This window comes from Macrobrachium nipponense, chromosome 29 (assembly GCF_015104395.2).
Source record: "Macrobrachium nipponense isolate FS-2020 chromosome 29, ASM1510439v2, whole genome shotgun sequence".
Taxonomy (NCBI): domain Eukaryota; kingdom Metazoa; phylum Arthropoda; class Malacostraca; order Decapoda; family Palaemonidae; genus Macrobrachium; species Macrobrachium nipponense.
The window spans coordinates 5,218,074-5,237,222 of record NC_061092.1 but is presented as its reverse complement, the minus strand read 5'-3'; the positions used below and the strand labels follow the sequence as shown (position 1 = coordinate 5,237,222).

Sequence of the window (19,149 nt, the reverse complement as noted above, 5' to 3'; positions counted from 1 at the left end):
AAAAACTGAAGAACGTCCTGTACTGGTACTTTTGTGAATAGGGAGTCTACGTCAAGGCTTAAAAGTTTTATGTGTGAAGTGGTATATGTGCTTCTCTGAATTTGTGACAAAAATCTTCCGAATGTTTAATGTGACTGGGAGAAAAAGTGCCTAAAAAGGGGAAAGGAGGCCAGCTAACCTTTTAGAAATTTTGTAATTGAAAGCTCCGGCGCATGAACGATGGGTCTGAATGGAAGATTGTCTTTGTGAGTTTTGGGAAGGCCATAAAAGTAGGGTAGTTTAGGATTAATTACTTTAAATTTCTCTAATAGTTCAATACTCTTTTTGTCTTGGCCAATTAATCTTACTTTCCGAAAAAATTCTGTGGGAACGTTTTGAGGGGATTTTTCGTCAGTTTTTCGTGGGTGTTTGTGTCGCTAAGGACCTGGTTGATGTTGTCGAGGTAGAAGTCTTTGTCCATTATTACGATTTTGCCGTCTTTTGTCGGATCTACTTATTATAACATCTAACTTTTTTAGCGAGTGGATGGCTATCATGAATCTGCGGGGAACAGGATATTTCTTATGAAGGTCAGTTCTGCTACTAATCTTGCTCCTGCATATGCCAAGTTATTTTTTCTGTGATACTGGTGGTGTGTATATGCCCATTATTTCATTGACCTCACTTGTTTTCCTCCCTTAATTTCTTGGTGTTGTAGGCTTTCATGGAGGGGGGATCTTTGTTCTCTCTGTATCTGGCTCCATCCATTGTCTAATCTTTTCTAACCCATTCCGTCCTCTCTGTTACTTCGTCGTATTCTTCGTGTGTCGTTTGATACCTCATCCTCCCTGTCGTCTTCTGTGGGCATCGTCTCTCAGTTCGTCTTATTATTATTATTATCATTATTATTATTATTATTATTTTTTTTTTTTTTTTTTTTTTTTTTGCTCTATCACAGTCCTCCAATTCGACTGGGTGGTATTTATAGTGTGGGGTTCCGGGTTGCATCCTGCCTCCTTAGGAGTCCATCACTTTTCTTACTATGTGTGCCGTTTTCTAGGATCACACTCTTCTGCATGAGGCCCGGAGCTACTTCAGCCTCTAGTTTTTCTAGATTCCTTTTCAGGGATCTTGGGATCGTGCCTAGTGCTCCTATGATTATGGGTACGATTTCCACTGGCATATCCCATATCCTTCTTATTTCTATTTTCAGATCTTGATACTTATCCATTTTTTCCCTCTCTTTCTCTTCAACTCTGGTGTCCCATGTATTGCGACGTCAATGAGTGATACTTCTTCTTGACTTTGTCAATCAACGTCACGTCTGGTCTGTTTGCACGTATCACCCTATCCGTTCTGATACCATAGTCCCAGAGGATCTTTTGCCTGATCGTTTTCTATCATCTCCCCCCCCTCAGGTTGGTGCTCGTACCACTTATTACTGCAAGGTAGCTGATGTTTCTTGCACAGGCTCCAGTGGAAGGCTTTTGCCACTGAATCATGCCTCTTTTTTTGTACTGGTTCTGTGCAAGTGCCGGGCATTCACTTGCTATGTGGTTTATGGTTTTCATTTTTCGTATTGCACTTCCTACATATGGGAGAGATGTTATTTCCGTCTATCATACTTTGAACATATCTGGTTCTTAGGGCCTGATCTTGTGCCGCTGTTATCATTCCTTCAGTTTCCTTCTTTAGCTCTCCCCTCTGTAGCCATTGCCAATTGTCATCGCTGGCTAGTTCTTAGTCTGTCTCATGTATTGTCCGTGCATTGGTTTGTTGTGCCAGTCCTCTGTTCTTTCTGTCTTTCTCCTGTCTCTGTATATTTCTGGGTCTTCGTCTACTTTTATTAGTCCTTCTTCCCATGCCCTCTTTAGCCACTCGTCTTCACTGGTTTTCAGATATTGCCCCAGTGCTCTGTTTTCGATGTTGACGCAGTCCTCTATACTTAGTAGTCCTCTCCCTCCTTCCTTTCGTGTTATGTATAGTCTGTCCCGTATTTGCTCTTGGTGTAGTGCTTTGTGTATTGTCATTTGTTTCCTGGTTTTCTGATCTATGCTGCGGAGTTCTGCCTTCGTCCATTCCACTATTCCTGCGCTGTATCTGATTACTGGCACTGCCCATGTGTTTGGTGGCTTTTTATCATATTTCCGGCGTTGAGTTTTGACTTGAGTATCGCCTTGAGTCTCTGCATATATTCTTTCCTGATCGTGTCCTTCATCTCTTGGTGTTTTATATCTCCTCCTTCCATTATTCCCAGGTATTTGTATCCTGTCTCATCTATGTGGTTTGATGTTGCTCCCATCTGTAGCTTTATCCCTTCAGTTCTCGTTACTTTGCCTTTTTGTATGTTGACTAAGGCGCATTTTTCTATTCCAAACTCCATCCTGATGTCTCCAGATACAATCCTTACAGTCTGGAATTAGGGTATCTATTTCCTTGATGCTCTTACCATACAGCTTGATGTCGTCCATGAACATCAGATGGTTGATTTTGTTGCCTCCTTTTCTTGAGTTGGTACCCGGCATCCATCTTCTGTAGTACTTTTGTCATGGGAATCATGGCTACTACGAAGAGTAGTGGGGACCAGTGAGTCGCCCTGGAAGATCCCTCTCCTGATAATTAACCTCTGCTAGTCTTTTTCCAGAGCTTGTAAGTATTGTATTCCAGTTGCGCATTGTATTTTTGAGGAAGCTGATGGTATTTTCCTCTGCCCCATATATTTTCAGGCATTCTATTAGCCATGTGTGTGGTATCATGTCGAAGGCTTTCTTATAGTCTATCCATGCCATGCTTAGGTTGGTTTTTCCTTCTCCTACTGTTTCTTCATTACCATTTTGTCTATCAGGAGCTGGTCTTTTGTGCCCCTACACTTCCTTCTGCAGCCTTTCTGTTGGTGGGTGGGATGGTGTTTTGTCTCCTCTAGGTAGTTTGTATTTTTACCTTTCACTGATGATACCTGTTAGTAACTTCCACATTATTGGTAGGCAGGTGATAGGCCTGTAGTTACTGGCTATATTTCCCTTACTCTTGTCTTTTTGTACTAAGGATGTTCTTCCTGTGGTCATCCATTTGGGTGCTTGGTGATTTGAGATACAATGCTGGAGTTGTTCTGCTATTCGTGGGTGTAGAGCCTTGAAGTTTTTGAGCCAGTATCCATGACTTCATCGGGACCTGGGGCTTTCCAGTTTGGCATTTTCTTTAGTTGGTGTCTGACTGTGTCTGTCGTGATGTCTGTGAATCTTTGTTTTATTCTCCCTGTTTCTTCTTCCTTCACTTCCTGGAGCCATGTTGCATGTTTGTTGTGTGATACCGGATTGCTCCATATGTTTTCCCAGAGTCTCTTACTTGATTCGGCTTCAGGAATTTCTGGGTGGTTGTCTTCCCTTCCCCTCTTAGTTGGCTGTATAGTCTTTTCTGGTTGGTTCCGAATAGTTTGTTCTGTTGGTAATCCCTTATTTTCCTGTTCATGTACCGTTTGGATCTTGTGTGCTTTGGCCTTAAGCCTCTGTTTTACATCTTCTATTGTGTTGTTTAGTCCCCTCTCTTGTACTTTGTATTTCTCGTTGAGTTCCTCCCTTGTTTTCTTGCTTCTTAGCCTTTTTTCTGCCATCTCTTTCAGTTTACTCAAGTCAGATCTCATCACCATGATTTGCTTTTCCAGGCGCCTTTTCCAAGGAGGTTGCTGTTTTGGTTTCTGTTGGGTTGGTTGTGACGGTGGTGTTGGTGTTCGAATCCCCATCAGTTCTGCTACTAATCTTGCTCCTTTGCATATGTCAAGTTATTTGTTTCTGTGATACTGGTGGTGTGTATTAGCCCATTATTTCATTGACCTCACTTGTTTTCTCCCTTAATTTCTTGGTGTTGTAGGCTTTCATGGAGGGGATCTTTGTTCTCTCTGTCTGGCTCCATCCATTGTCTAATCTTTTCTACCCATATCCGTCCTCTCTGTTACTTCGTTCGGTGTTTCTTCGTGTGTCGTTGTTTGATACCTCATCCTCTCCTATCGTCTTCTGTGGCATCGTCTCTCAGTTCGTCTTCGTGTAATTCGGTTGTCGTGTGACATTTCCCTTTCGTTCTTCTCTTTCTGTTGGGGAGAGCCAGTTCTTTTTCTTTATGTTCCTTACTTGGTCTGCCAGCCTCTGCTCTGTTGGGGGTTTGTTATTCCTCTCATTCCAGATGTTGACCAATCTTCTTCTATATCCTCTCTCCGTCGGGTTGCTTCTGATGTAGCATCTCCATATTTCCTTATTTTTCTTCTCTTGTCCATTTCTTCCTTTTTGCCTCTGTAGCTCCAATCTCAGGCTGTTCATTACTGTCGTTGTGGTGATCAGTTGCTGGATGACGACCTCCAAGTACCTGACCGTCTTCCCCTACAATTGGGGGTTTGAATACCTGGTTTGCCGGACGAAGCTCCTCTGTTGCCAGAGGTTCCATTTACGTCGTTGTCGTTTATTCCACATCATTCTTTCCATCACTTGCTGAGTTTTTGCTATTTAAACCCATAGCTGGACCCTACCCCATCAGGGATAGGTACTCATTTACAGCTGAGTAGACTGAGGAAATTATGGTAAAGATCCTTTCCCAAGGAATCACGCGAGGAGAGCGGTCACCCATCCAATGACTGACCAGCCCCAATGTTGCTTAACTGACTTAAGTCTATTGACGACCTAAAACCCACAACTCCTCCACGGCGCCAACATATTATTATTATTATTATTATTATTATTATTATTATTATTATTATTATTATTATTATTATTATTATTATTATTATTATTAGAAGATGAACTGGTATTCATATGAAACGAGCCAGCGGGACCCACTTACTTGAAATTCAAGCTTCCGAAGAATATGTTGCTCTCAAGGAAGTAAGAGAAGGTAAAAAGAGGTACATCAAGAAGAGATCTCGCATATTAAAAAGAGAGAGAAAAAAAAAAATGAATGAATAGTTAAAAATGAATTTAAAAAGCAAGAACAGCAATAGGGTAGTAATAGTGATGCATTGCATCTTCGCCTGAACCTTTGTTGAAGTTGCAATTGTACGAGAAAGCAAAGTAGAGCAATAAAATGTGTAATCGTAGCTTCACAAGTTAGTTATTACTTTTAAAGTGACAAAGATGTGATAAAACCTGTGACACTTTAGAGGTTTAGCACACAATTCCTCCTCCAACTTCCTTAACTTATTTTTTGTCGCGATCCTCTTTGAGGGACATTTTTCCGCTTGGAAACAATATGACGCCAGCAACTAAATTACTTTTATGAGGAAAACAATATGATAATAGGATATTATCTCAATTTTTATCTTTGCGTAAAAGGAGAGAGAGTGTGAAGCTTGTTATCTCAATTTTTCATTTATGTTTTTTGAAAGGAGAGAGAGAGAGAGATAAAGAGAGAGAGAGAGAGAGAGAGAGAGAGAGAGAGAGAGAGAGAGAGAGAGAAATATAACGACTTTTTTTCAACGTAAGTTCAGAATTAAGTCTAATGAAACATGGGTTAGAGCTATGTATACACACACACGCACACACACACACACACACACACACACACACATATATATATATATATATATATATATATATATATATATATATATATATATATGTATGTATGTATGTATGTATGCGTGTGTATGCACACACTATATTCACTAGTTAAGAAACCGCACTGCTTTACAAGGGATGACCTCAGTAAAGACAAAACAGAAGTAACTTGATTATTCATCCTCCAGTTACCAAAAAAAAAAAAAGGCCACTAGAAAACAAAGAGAAGGAGCTTCTAAAAACATGAAAGCCTAAAGCACAAACATCCATTAGTAGCACGTCTACCCCTGTAATTATGCAGGCAGTTCATTAATTAATATCCATTGCATTATTGAGTCGTGATGTAACCACTGAAGAAAAAATGAAATGTTTGTTTTGGCGTTTTGTAAATTGTCGAGGATTTCATTACGCTGTCTCTGTTTCGCCTTCATGAGTTTGCAAGGCAGATTTTCTCTGAAATTTGATGTTTTTCATCTGAAATTATAAGTTTTTCTTCTTAAATTTGTGGCTTTTCGTCTGAATCGTCTGAAATTAAGGTTATTCGTTTGAAACTTTTGGTTTTTGCCTGAAATTTGAGGTTTTTCTTCTGAAATTTGAGGTTTTTAATTATGCATTTGTGGTTTTTAATTATGCATTTGTGGTTTTTCGTCTGAAATTTAGGTTTTTCGTCTGAAATTCAAGGCTTTCTTCTGAAATTTGAGTTTTTTTTTTTGAAATTTGAGGTTTTTAATTAGGCATTTGTGGTTTTTTGTCTGTAATGTCTGAATTTTAGGTTTTTCGTCTGAAAATTTGAAGTTTTTTTTCTTTTGAAATTTGAGGTTTTTCTTCTGAAATTTGAGGTATTTCATCAAAGATTTGTGGTTTTTCGTCTAAAATTTGAGGTTTTCTTCTGAAATTTGAGGTTTTCGGGGTCTGCAAATACCGTTGGATTTTCCAAATTTCCTATGATTCTGTAGATACCTTAGGGGTTCGTAAATACCGTCAGGTGTTTGCAATTACTTTGCTGGCTGTAAATACCCCACGGGTTTGCAAGGGTTACTTAGGTAATTGACGGAGGCAGACCCCCAAGGGTCACTTAGTTTATTGAAGAAGCTGTATTCTAAAATGCTTATGCCTTTCATTTCTTCTATTTTACTTTATTTTCCTTTCTCTCTCTCTCTCTCTCTCTCTCTCTCTCTCTCTCTCTCTCTCTCTCTCTCTCTCTCTGTCAACGTCTAGCTCTAACCCATAAAAATGTATTAAAACCAGTAATATAATTCACAGCTTATTTTAACAGGGCACCTCTTTATTAGAAGTGCACCTAAATCTTCCCTCACAACACCCCCATCACTCTTCCCTGAGAGAGAGAGAGAGAGAGAGAGAGAGAGAGAGAGAGAGAGAGAGAGAGAGAGAGAATTAATGATTTGAAAAGGTTATCTGTAAAATGATCCTCACAGATCAGATCAAACAGCTGTTCAACGTTGTGTTGTTTGGGGTCGTTGAATCAGTTATAATTTATGATCATACTAAATTCTATTGCAGGTCAGAAGGGGTCAAGTCGAAGGCATGATAGCTCAAGGAGTACTTGACCTTCCGTATGCAGAGGGGGTTAGGGGGTGGGGTTTTTTTTTTAGGGGGAGGGGTTTTTTTTTGGTGGGGGGGTTACTAAGTCAGCTTAGGTTAGGGGTGGGGTGTTACTTAACTGAAATTAAAGCGTACTTATGCAAAAGCTCGACGATATGAACTTAAGTTGAATCAAGTTCTCTCAAATTCATGATGAGAGGACTTTTTTTTCATTATAAGTTAATCTGTAAAGTAACTTATATTCATATAGATTTCATTTGCATAATAAGTAGTCATTTGAAAGAAAATCATGATCAAACCTACAATGGGCATTCACAGGTATAATATTGGTCGGGGTCTGTAACCTTAGGCATTGTAAGAACGCCAATGTTACATAAATGACATTCTGTCTTTCCATTTAATTTCGTTCTTTGAAAAAAAAAAATAAATAAATAAAATATGGAAAGCAGCTGATTAATATGTAAAGATCTCCATTATAAAGGTAAATGAAAACGATCGATAAAACTGAACAGTATCATTGACAACTTGATTTTGTAACCCCCATTCTGAGGTAAAGAATCAGATTATGTTTTGAGTAACCTCTTTATGAATAATAATAATAATAATAATAATAATAATAATAATAATAATAATAATAATAATTATTATTATTATTATTATTATTATTATTATTATTATTATTATTATTATTATATTATTATTATCATTATCATTATTATTATTAATCTCAAACTTCAGGATGAGATTAACAAATAATAATAATAATAATAATAATAATAATAATAATAATAATAACTCAGCGCCGAAATATGATAAAAGCCATAAACACATGGGCAGTGCCAGTAATCAGATACAGCGCAGGAATAGTGGAATGGACGAAGCAGAACTCCGCAGCATAGATCAGAAAAACCAGGAAACAAATGACAATACACAAAGCACTACACCCAAGAGCAAATACGGACAGACTATACATAACACGAAAGGAAGGAGGGAGAGGACTACTAAGTATAGAAGGACTGCGTCGACATCGAAAACAGAGCACTGGGGCAATATCTGAAACCAGTGAAGACGAGTGGCTAAAGAGTGCATGGAGAAGGACTAATAAAAGTAGACGAAGACCCAGAAATATACAGAGACAGACAAAGAGAAAGAACAGAGGAATGGCACAACAAACCAATGCACGGACAATACATGAGACAGACTAAAGACTAGCCAGCGATGACAATTGGCAATGGCTACAAAGGGGAGAGCTAAAGAAGGAAAACTGAAGGAATGATAACAGCGGCACAAGATCAGGCCCTAAGAACCAGATATGTTCAAAGTATGATAGACGGAAATAACATCTCTCCCATATGTAGGAAGTGCAATACGAAAAATGAAACCATAAACCACATAGCAAGTGAATGCCCGGCACTTGCACAGAACCAGTACAAAAAGAGGCATGATTCAGTGGCAAAAGCCCTCCACTGGAGCCTGTGCAAGAAACATCAGCTACCTTGCAGTAATAAGTGGTACGAGCACCAACCTGAAGGAGGTGATAGAAAAACGATCAGGCAAAGATCCTCTGGGACTATGGTATCAGAACGGATAGGGTGATACGTGCAAACAGACCAGACGTGACGTTGATTGACAAAGTCAAGAAGAAAGTATCACTCATTGATGTCGCAATACCATGGGACACCAGAGTTGAAGAGAAAGAGAGGGAAAAAATGGATAAGTATCAAGATCTGAAAATAGAAATAAGAAGGATATGGGATATGCCAGTGGAAATCGTACCCATAATCATAGGAGCACTAGGCACGATCCCAAGATCCCTGAAAAGGAATCTGAAAAAACTAGAGGCTGAAGTAGCTCCGGGCCTCATGCAGAAGAGTGTGATCCTAGAAACGGCACACATAGTAAGAAAAGTGATGGACTCCTAAGGAGGCAGGATGCAACCCGGAACCCCACACTATAAATACCACCCAGTCGAATTGGAGGACTGTGATAGAGCAAAAAAAAAAAAAAAAAAAAAAAAAAAAAAAAAAAAAAAAAAAAAAATAATAATTATTATTATTATTATTATTATTATTATTATTATTATTATTATTATTATTATTATTATTTGTTAATCTCATCCTGAAGTTTGAGATTAATAATAATAATAATAATAATAATAATAATAATATTATTATTATTATTATTATTATTATTATTATTATTATTATTGATTATTATTCATAAATACTAAAGGTTATTCAAAGCCTAATTTCACTCTTAATCTCCGAATGGGGGTCACAAAATTATTTTGTCAATTATTATTATTATTATTATTATTATTATTATTATTATTATTATTATTATCTTTTATTTTATCACAGTCCTCTAATTCGACTGGGTGGTATTTATAGTACGGGGTTCCGGTTGCATCCTGCCTTCTTAGGAGTCCATCACTCTTCTTACTATGTGCGTCGTTTGTAGGATCACACTCTTCTGCATGAGTCCTGGAGCTACTTCAGCCTCTAGTTTTTCTAGATTCCTTTTCAGGGATCTTTGGATCGTGCCTAGTGTTCCTATGATTATGGGTTCAATTTCCACCGGCATATCCCATATCCTTCTTATTTTTATTTTCAGATCTTGATACTTATCCATTTTTTTTTCCCTCTCTTTCTCTTCAACTCTGGTGTCCCATGGTATTGCGACATCAATGAGTGATACTTTTCCTTCTTGATTTTGTCAATCAACGTCACATCTGGTCTATTGCACGTATCACCCTATCTGTTCTGATACCATAGTCCCCCAGAGATCTTTGCTTGATCGTTTTCTATCACTCCCTCAGGTTGGTGTCGTACACTTATTACTGCAAGATAGCTGATGTTTCTTGCATAGGCTCCAGTGGAGGGCTTTTGCCACTGAATCATGCCTCTTTTTGTACTGGTTCTGTGCAAGTGCCGGGGCATTCGCTTGCTATGATATTATTATTATTATTATTATTATTATTATTATTATTATTATTATTATTATTCAGAAGAAGAAGAAGGTAACAGGAAATACAGAAAGAAAAGATCCGTTATTAGAAGAGAATAAATAATGTATTAAAGTAATAAATAAATAGCTAATATATAAGTATATCATCAAATTTAAGGACAGAACAAACAAAAATCTGAATGAAATAAAAAAAAAAAAAAAAAAAAAAAAAAAACAAAAAAAAAAAAAAAAAAAAAAAAAAAAAAAAAAAAAAAGGAGACAAAATGTTTCTTCCAAGAAAAATATGCACGACACCTATAGCGCTCCCAAAATGATATAATAAAGTAATAAATAAATAGCTATAAATGTCATTATCGAATAAATGTAGGGCACAGTTTAATAGGATTAATAAAAACTTTTAAAATTCTAAAAATGGTCTTCCAAGGAAAATACACTCGATGCCGACACTTCGTTTTTATAACTCTCTTCAAAGAAAAAAAATTAACATATATACAACCATTGTCTACTGTTACGACGATAGCGAAGACTTTTATCAGGTACTCATACGTCACGCATTTGTCATGCTTAGTTAGGCATTTCCTGCTTGTCCCTTTATAAATGGTGGAGGCCCCTTGGTACGGTCACCAGTCCTTTCCCGACGAAGACCGAGTTCAAACTGTTGTAGCTCCAGCTTGTCTGTGTTGTGACTAGTATTCCAGAAATGGCTCGCATCGCCGTAGTTTTGTTTGTCTCTGGTAAATATTTGTTCTCTCTCTCTCTCCTTCTTGGTTGTTTGGTTAGGTCAATCAAGAAGAAAGCTCTGGACCGTAGTTTGTGTTTTTCCATCTCAAAACTGTCGATCTTGACCTAACCTGTCCAAGGGCACAGTATCTGACCTTACCTGTCCTAGGATACCTAACTTGCCCTAGGGTGCAGCATCTGACCTAACCTGTCCTAGGACGTTGTGTCCTAGCTAACCTGCTTAGAGCACGTGTCCTAGCTAACATGCCTCCTTAGAGCACGGTGTCCCACCTAACCTGCCCTAAGGCATTTGCAGTATCTTATGTAACATGTCCTAGAGCAGTGTCCAACCTTAACCCGTCCTAGGACACCGCATTCTAGCTAACCTGTCCTAATCACATTGTCCCACTTAACCTGTCCCAGGCACAGTGTCCTACCTGTCCTGTCCAGGACAGTGCCCTACCTAACCCTTCCTAGGGCACAGCACCGCACCTAACCTGTCATTGGGAACTGTGGTCCTGGACAGGTGGCAGGCCTTCGCTTCCAGGAAACCTTCCCTTCAGCCGTATTTTGCCTTCATGAAATGAACCGTGAACTCTATTTCAGGTTCACGCACTGGTTATCGTGCTCAGTTCCAGGATCATCCACGGTTATTTTGCTCAGTTCTGATCACCCCTGGTTATTTTGCTCAGTTCCAGGATCAACCCCCTGTTTATCTTATCGTCTTTGGTGTGAAGATGTCATTTGATCAATTTCTACTGTAAACGAAGTGTTTTAAGATTAAAGAAAATCATTCATTTGCTGGCTTCTGCTCTTAAGGGGAATACCTCATTATATGTATAATGTCTCATCTTGAAAATCATGTTTCAATCATTATTATGTTCATTAGTATTTGTTGTAATATTTCTTTTTTTCCATTTGTAAATAGTTGCAAGCAGAGATCAGCATTTCATAATTACTTGAAATCGAAAGACTGTTTCAGTTAGTCTATGCGTATTCATTATGTATGTATTTGTGTATGTATAAACGCAGTATTTATACAGCAATCGCCTCTGCTTCCAGTTCTCGTAGTTCACGCGCTTGCCAATGGCCGTGGACAGGGTCAGCCACCCACCTTCGTCTGTCAAAAAGACGGATACTTCGCCGACTTCCACAGGAACTGCGTCGTCTACTATCACTGCGTTGGAGGTGAAAAGCAAACGTAAGTTTCTGCTTTCCTATCATTTGTTGTTTATCATTTTTTAATCATTATTATACAGCAGCTTTTGCATAATTGTACTGTTCAGTAGACCTCTTAGCTAATCCCGAATCAGCTGAAGTGAGTGGTCTACTGCTTCAGTAGACATACATGAAGTAAGTTTTTTCTAACTGGGTGATAAGCCTCTACACCTAAGAACCTACAGACGAGTAGACAAGAAGGATTTATAATCACAGTATATACTGCTATCCAATGTATAATTGTGGGTTTTTCATTTAAAACATGTAAGCCTTGTATTATAAACCCCTCCTTTTCAAATGGAATCTTACAAGGCCACATTCACTCCTTTGCAACATGACTCAGAATTTGATTGTTTATTTATTAATCAACCTTAAATGAAGGTTGCAAAACTCTATATTGATTCCAGGAAAAATATAGGAAATGTCGCCTTTATGTACCAAATATTTCCGAGTCATCAGCAAACCATTTTGATTCAAAACACTAAATCCATACTTAAGAAAAGTTATTTCTGAGTTATAGCAAGCAGTTTACTTATTAAAACTTATCAGAAAAAAATGACACGAATGGCTTGCTTAGAACGCTAGACATGATTGAATGAATGAAAGTTTTCTTCAAAGTCACACAAGTAAACTTTTGATGCCTTATTAACCAGTTTGATTGGGTCTCATTCATTTTTCTCGGTGAATAACTACTGATGGGAATCTTTCTCATCTTTGCTAAATAGAACTACAAAGGCATCGTAAGAAATCAAACCTAACCCATAACCCTCCAGTTTTTAAGAAACGGGTAAATACCTGTCACGCTTTATTTTCATGGCTGGTCTAGTTACGGACATTCAATTGGAAAAGTCTGAAACAAATACCTCTCGTTCTCTCAGGTTTGGCTGCCCAACTGGTCAACTCTTCGACGAAGGGAAGGCCATGTGTGTGTCACAAGAGAACGTTCTGTGTCCTTATCCTGGAAGCAGCTAGACGGAACCTCTCCTGGGATGCAATGGACTAAAGTCTGTCTCAAGATGAACTCCGTACCTGACCATGGCATGATGACCTTGATAACACCGTATTCATTCTTGGATAAAGATTTGCATTCAAACTGTTTATAGAGAAGTTTCTTAATGTGTAACTTTGTCTCAATATATATGAATTGCCGCAATGTCAGTCAGTCATTTCATACCAACAATACTACCTTTGAGAGAGAGAGAGAGAGAAGAGGAGAGGGAAGGGACGAGAGAGAGAGAGAGAAGAGAGAGAGGAGAGAGAGAGAGAGATAGGATAAGGGGGGGGGAAAACTTTGTTTTGAACATTAGTTCAAGATTAAGTTTATATGAAATATGGGTTACAGCTATGTATATATATGTATGTATATGTGTATGCACACACTATATTCGCCAGTTAAGAAACCACATTGTCTGACAAGGGCTGACTCAAAGTATAAACCCCATTAGTAGCACGTCGTCCCCTGTAATTATACAAGGCAGTTCACTAATTAATATCCATCGCATTATTAAGAAATTGCAGTTGTTAGGTCAAGTCGTGATGTAACCACTGAAGAACAAATGAAATGTTTGTTTTGGCGTTTTGTAAATTGTCGAGGATTTCATTACGCTGTCTCTGTTTCGCCTTCATGATTTTGTAAGTCAGATTTTCTCTGAAATTTGAGGTTTTTCATCATAAATTTGTGGGTTTTCGTCAGAATCGTCTAAAATTAAGGTTTTTAGTCTGAAATTTGTAGTTTTTGTCAGAAACTTGGTTTTTCTTCTGAAATTTGAGGTTTTTTTTTTTTTTCTGAAAATTTGGAGGTTTTTCTTTTTTCTGAAATTTGAGGTTTTTTTTTGTTTTCTGAAAAATTTGAGGTGTTTCGGTGGGCAAACTCCCTGTTACCTTTTTTTTTCTTTTTTTTACTTGTTAGTCTCATCCTGGGGTTTGCAAATGCTGTTGGATTTTCCAAATTCCCTAGGGTTTTCAAATACCGTGTGGTTTTACAGACACCTTAAGGGTTCGTAAATACCCCCAGGTATTTTCTATTAATTTTGGGGCTATAGATACCCTAGGAGTTTTCAAATACCCCAAGGGTTTTCGGCAGTTACTTAGTTTACTGAAGAGACTGTATTCTAATCCGCTTACGCCTTATACTCCTGTTTTACTCTCTCTCTCTCTCTCTCTCTCTCTCTCTCTCTCTCTCTCTCTCTCTCTCTCTCTCTCTCTCAACATCCGGCTTCTACCCGTAAAATCGTGTTAATGAACAGGTCCATAACTGACAGTTTATTTTAACACGGCACCTCTTTATAAGAAAGTGCACCTACACATTCTTCCCCCCAGAGAGAGAGAGAGAGAGAGAGAGAGAGAGAGAGAGAGAGAGAGAGAGAGAGAGAGGTAATGATTTGAAAGGTGAACTACAAAATAACCTTTACAGATCAGATCAAATAGTTGTTCGTTGCAGTGATGTATGCGGCGTTGAATCAGTTATAATTTATGATCATGTTACATTCTATAACAGGTCAAAAGGGGTCAGGTTGAAGGCATATCTTAAGGAGTACTTGACTTTCTGCTTGCAGGGGAGGAAGAGTTGGAGGGTGAGGGTTGGGTGGGGTACCTAACTTTAATTAAAGGTTGCTTATATAAAAGCTGGACAACATGTACTTAGCTGAATCAAGTTCTCAGAAAGACATGGAAGGACTTTTCACTGCAAATTAAAATTTGAAGTAAATTTCAGTAGCGTAAGATGTCATTTTAAAGAAAATTATTGTGATCAAACTTACAATGGGCATACATGGGTGTAATATTCCTCGGAGTCTGTGTCCTTAGTCATTGTAACGCCATGTTACACAAGTCGATAAATGGCACGTATTCAATTTAGTGTCTCCCATACTTTGCGTAAAAATGGAGAGTAGCTGATTAATATTATAATATCATCATAAACTTCCTTACTTAGGAGAATTCATCAAGTAAGGTTTCCATTATGTGTATAAAAGATTCCGTGGGAATGAAAACGAAATGTAACGTTGAACAGTAACCACTAACCAATTTGATTTTGTGGACCCTATTCAAAGATAAAGAATCACCTATAATAACTTTAGAATGAGATTAATAAAAAATAATAATTATTAATATTATTATTATTATTTATTCATTTATTTGGTCTATCAGTCCTCTAATTCGACTGGGTGGTATTTCTAACGTGGGGTTCCGGGTTGCAATCTGCCTCCTTAGGAGTCCATCACTTTTCTTACTAGAATCGCACTTCTGCATGAGTCCTGGAGCTACATCAGCGTCTAGTTTTTCTAGATTCCTTTTCAGGGATCTTGTGATCGTGCCTTGTGCTCCTATGATTATGGGTACAATTTCCAGTAGCATATCCAATATCCTTATTTCTATTTTCAGGTCTTGATACTTATCCATTTTTTCCCTCTCTTTCTCTTCAATTCTGGTGTCCCATGGTATTGCGACATCAATGAGTAATAATAATAATAATAATAATAATAATAATAATAATAATAATAATAATAATAATATAATAATAATAATAATAATAATAATAATAATAATAATATAACTTATTTTTATTATTAATTTTATTATTATTATTATTATTATTATTATTATTATTATTATTATTATTATTATTATTATTATTATTATTCAGAAGATGAACTCTATTCGTATGAAACAAGCCCACCACAGGGGCCACTGACTGGAAATTCAACTTTCAAGCTTCCAAACAAAATGGTCTTCATTCCAAAGACGTAACAGAAGGTACAGAGAGTAACAGGAAATACAGACAGGAAAGATCAATGATAGAAGAGAAAAAAAGGGTATGCAATAAAGTAATAAATAAATAGCTAAAAGTGCAAAGTATATCATCAAATACAAGGGTAGAACAAATAAAACCTGGATGATATAAAAAAAAAGGCAAAATTGTTCACCCAAGAAAAAAAGGCCCGATACCGGCACTCCCAAATCAATGTAATGAAGTAATAAATAACTAGCCATAAAATGTTATCAAAATAAAATGAGTAAACAATTAAAAAGAAGTAAATAAAAAATTTAAAATTTCTGAAAATGTTCTTCCAAGGAAAGCACACACACGATACCGATACTCCATTTTTCATAACTCTCATCGAAGGAAAAAACGGATTAGCATATGAACCACCATTGCCTATTGTTTCGACGATTGCTAAGATTTTTATGTGGTGCTCAGACATCAGGCGTTTGTCATCCACGGACCCTTTATAAATGGCGAATCCCCCTGGCACAGTCACCAGTCCCTTCCTGACGAAGCAGAACGAGAGATTTCAACTTCTAGTATTCCAGAAATGGCTCGCCTCGCCGTAATTTCGTTTGTCTCTGGTAAATATTTCTATTTATTTATTTATTTTTAGAGCGCCTTTTACCTTGAATAACCCACAAAAATATCAATCTTAACCTAACCTGTCCAGGGTAACAGTATCTTCCCAAAATTATCCTAGGGTGCAGCGTCCTGCCTTACCTGTCATCGGACGCTGTGTCCTACCTAACATGTCCTAGGCAGTGTCCCGCCTATATACCTAACTCCTAAGGCATACATAGTATCTTGCATTACATGTCCTAGAGCAGCATCCAACCTTAACCCGTCCTAGGACACAGCATTCTACCTAACCTGCCCTAGAAGACATTGCATGTTCTAGTCACATTGTCCTACCTAACGTGTCCTAAGGCATATGCAGTACCATACGTAACATGTCCTAGAACATTGTCCAACCTTAACCCGGCCTATGGCACACCATTCCACCTAACCTGTCCCAGGCACAGTGTTCTACCTGACCTGTCAGGGACAATGCCCTACCTAACCCTTCCTAGGGCACAGCACCGTACATAACCTGTCATTGGGAACTGTGGTCCTGGACAGGTGGCAGGCCTTCGCTTTCAGGAAACTTTCCCTTCAGCCATATTTTGCCTTCATGAAATGAACAGTGAACTCTATTTCAGGTTCACTCCCTGGTTATTGTGCCCAGTTCCAGGATCATTCCTGGTTATTTTGCTGAGTTCCAGAATTATTCCTGGTTATTTTGCTCAGTTCCAGGATCACCCCTGGTTATTTTGGTCAGTTTCAGAATCACCCCTGGTTATTTTGCTCAGTTCAAGGATCAACCCCCTTGTTAATCTTATCGTCTTTGGTGTGAAGATGTCATTTGATCAATTTCTACTATAAACGAAGTGTTTTAGGATTAAAGAAAATCATTCATTTGCTGGCTGTCTACTCAAGGGGGATACCTCATTATATGTATAATGTCTCATCTTCATAATCATGTTTCAATCATTATTATGTTCATTTGTATTGGTAGTAATTTTCCTTATTTTTTTTATTTATAAATAGTTCCACACCGAGATTAGCATTTCATAATTATTTGAAATCGAAAAGCAATAATATTTAATCTATGCATATTCATGTACTTGTATGTATGTATGAACTCAGTATTCATAGAGCAATTGTCTCTTCTTCCAGTTCTCGTAGTTTACGTTCTTGCTGACGATCGGGCCCTTAAAGGTGAGGCCCTTGCTAACCGTCGGGACCTTGAAGGTGAGGCCCTTGGAGGTTGGGCCCTTGCTAACCGTCGAGCCCTTAAAGGTGAGGCCCTTGCTGGCGATTGGGCCCTTAGAGGTGAGGCCCTTGCTAACCGTCGGGACCTTGAAGCCCTTGCTAACCGTCGGGACCTTGAAGCCCTTGCTAACCGTCGGGACCTTGAAGGTGAGGCCCTTGGAGGTTGGGCCCTTGCTAACCGTCTTGCCCTTAAAGGTGAGGCCCTTGCCGACGATTGGGCCCTTAGAGGTGAGGCCCTTGCTAACCGTCGGGACCTTGAAGCCCTTGCTAACCGTCGGGACCTTGAAGGTGAGGCCCTTGGAGGTTGGGCCCTTGCTAACCGTCGGGCCCTTGGAGGTTGGGCCCTTGCTAACCGTCTGGACCTTGAAGGTGAGGCCCTTGCCGACGATTGGGCCCTTAGAGGTGAGGCCCTTGCTAACCGTCGGGACCTTGAAGCCCTTGCTAACCGTCGGGACCTTGAAGCCCTTGCTAACCGTCGGGACCTTGAAGGTGAGGCCCTTGGAGGTTGGGCCCTTGCTAACCGTCGGGCCCTTAAAGATGAGGCCCTTGGAGGTTGGGCCCTTGCTAACCGTCGGGCCCTTAAAGATGAGGCCCTTGGAGGTTGGGCCCTTGCTAACCGTCGGGACCTTGAAGGTGAGGCCCTTGGAGGTTGGGCCCTTGCTAACCGTCTTGGCCTTAAAGGTGAGGCCCTTGCCGACGATTGGGCCCTTAAAGGTAAGGCCCTTGCTAACCGTCGGGACCTTGAAGGTGAGGCCCTTGGAGGTCCGGCCCTTGAAGGTTGGGCCCTGGGAGGTCGGGCCCTGGGAGGTCGGGCCCTTGAAGGTTGGGCCCGTGGAGGTGGGGCCCTTGGCCAGCCACCCACCTTCGTCTGTCAAGAAGATGGCTACTTCGCCGACTTCCATAGGAGCTGCACCGTTTACTATCACTGCGAAGGTGGTGTAAAGCAAACGTAAGTTTCTGCTTTTATATTATTTGTTTATATTTTTTTTATTATTATTATACGGCAGCTTTTGCATAATTGTACTGTTCAGTAGACCTCTTAGCTAATCCTGTATCAGCTGAAGTGATTAGTCTACTGCTTCAGTAGTTTGTCTAACTGCGTGATAAGCCTTTACACCTACGAACATACTTTATCAGTTTAAGGAACCTACAGACAAGTAGACATGAATAATTAATTTTATATTCACAGTTTATAGAATACAATATATCTTGAACCAACACTCCATTAGTTGCAATGAATTCAGAATCACAGCATACACTATATATAATGTATAATTGTGGATTTTTCATTTAAAAAACCTGTAAGTCTTTTATTATTACAACCCGTACATTTTCATTTGAAATCTTACAATACAACAATCACTCATTTGCAATAATTGGGTTAAAGTCCTATGATTCAGAATTTTATTATTGATTTATGAATCATAGTTAATTAATGATTGCACAATTCTATATTAATTCCTGAAAAAAATAGTAAATATCCCGTTTACATATTACCGAGTAGTCAGCAAACCCATTTGATTCAAAGCACTAAATCCATACTTTAGAAAAATTATCTCTGTTATAGCAAGGAGCTTACTTATT

The 19,149-nt window shown here is 38.7% G+C and overlaps 1 protein-coding gene across 3 annotated transcripts in view; it reads left to right on the top strand.

Moving 5' to 3' along the window:
• Positions 1-16,177: 16,177 nt before the first annotated feature.
• The window catches only part of LOC135206058 (uncharacterized), a 57,190-nt gene continuing 54,218 nt past the window's right edge, over positions 16,178-19,149 (top strand). Inside the window, exons 1-3 of one of the 3 annotated variants that reach the window (XM_064237251.1) lie at positions 16,178-16,334; positions 17,470-18,213; positions 18,343-18,514. In XM_064237251.1, the coding sequence (XP_064093321.1) occupies positions 16,301-16,334; positions 17,470-18,213; positions 18,343-18,514 (950 nt within the window). In that variant the 5' untranslated portion in view covers positions 16,178-16,300. Of the gene's footprint in view, positions 16,335-17,469; positions 18,515-19,149 lie in introns of all 3 variants that reach the window. The other 2 variants (XM_064237249.1, XM_064237250.1) reach the window with 2 other exon arrangements.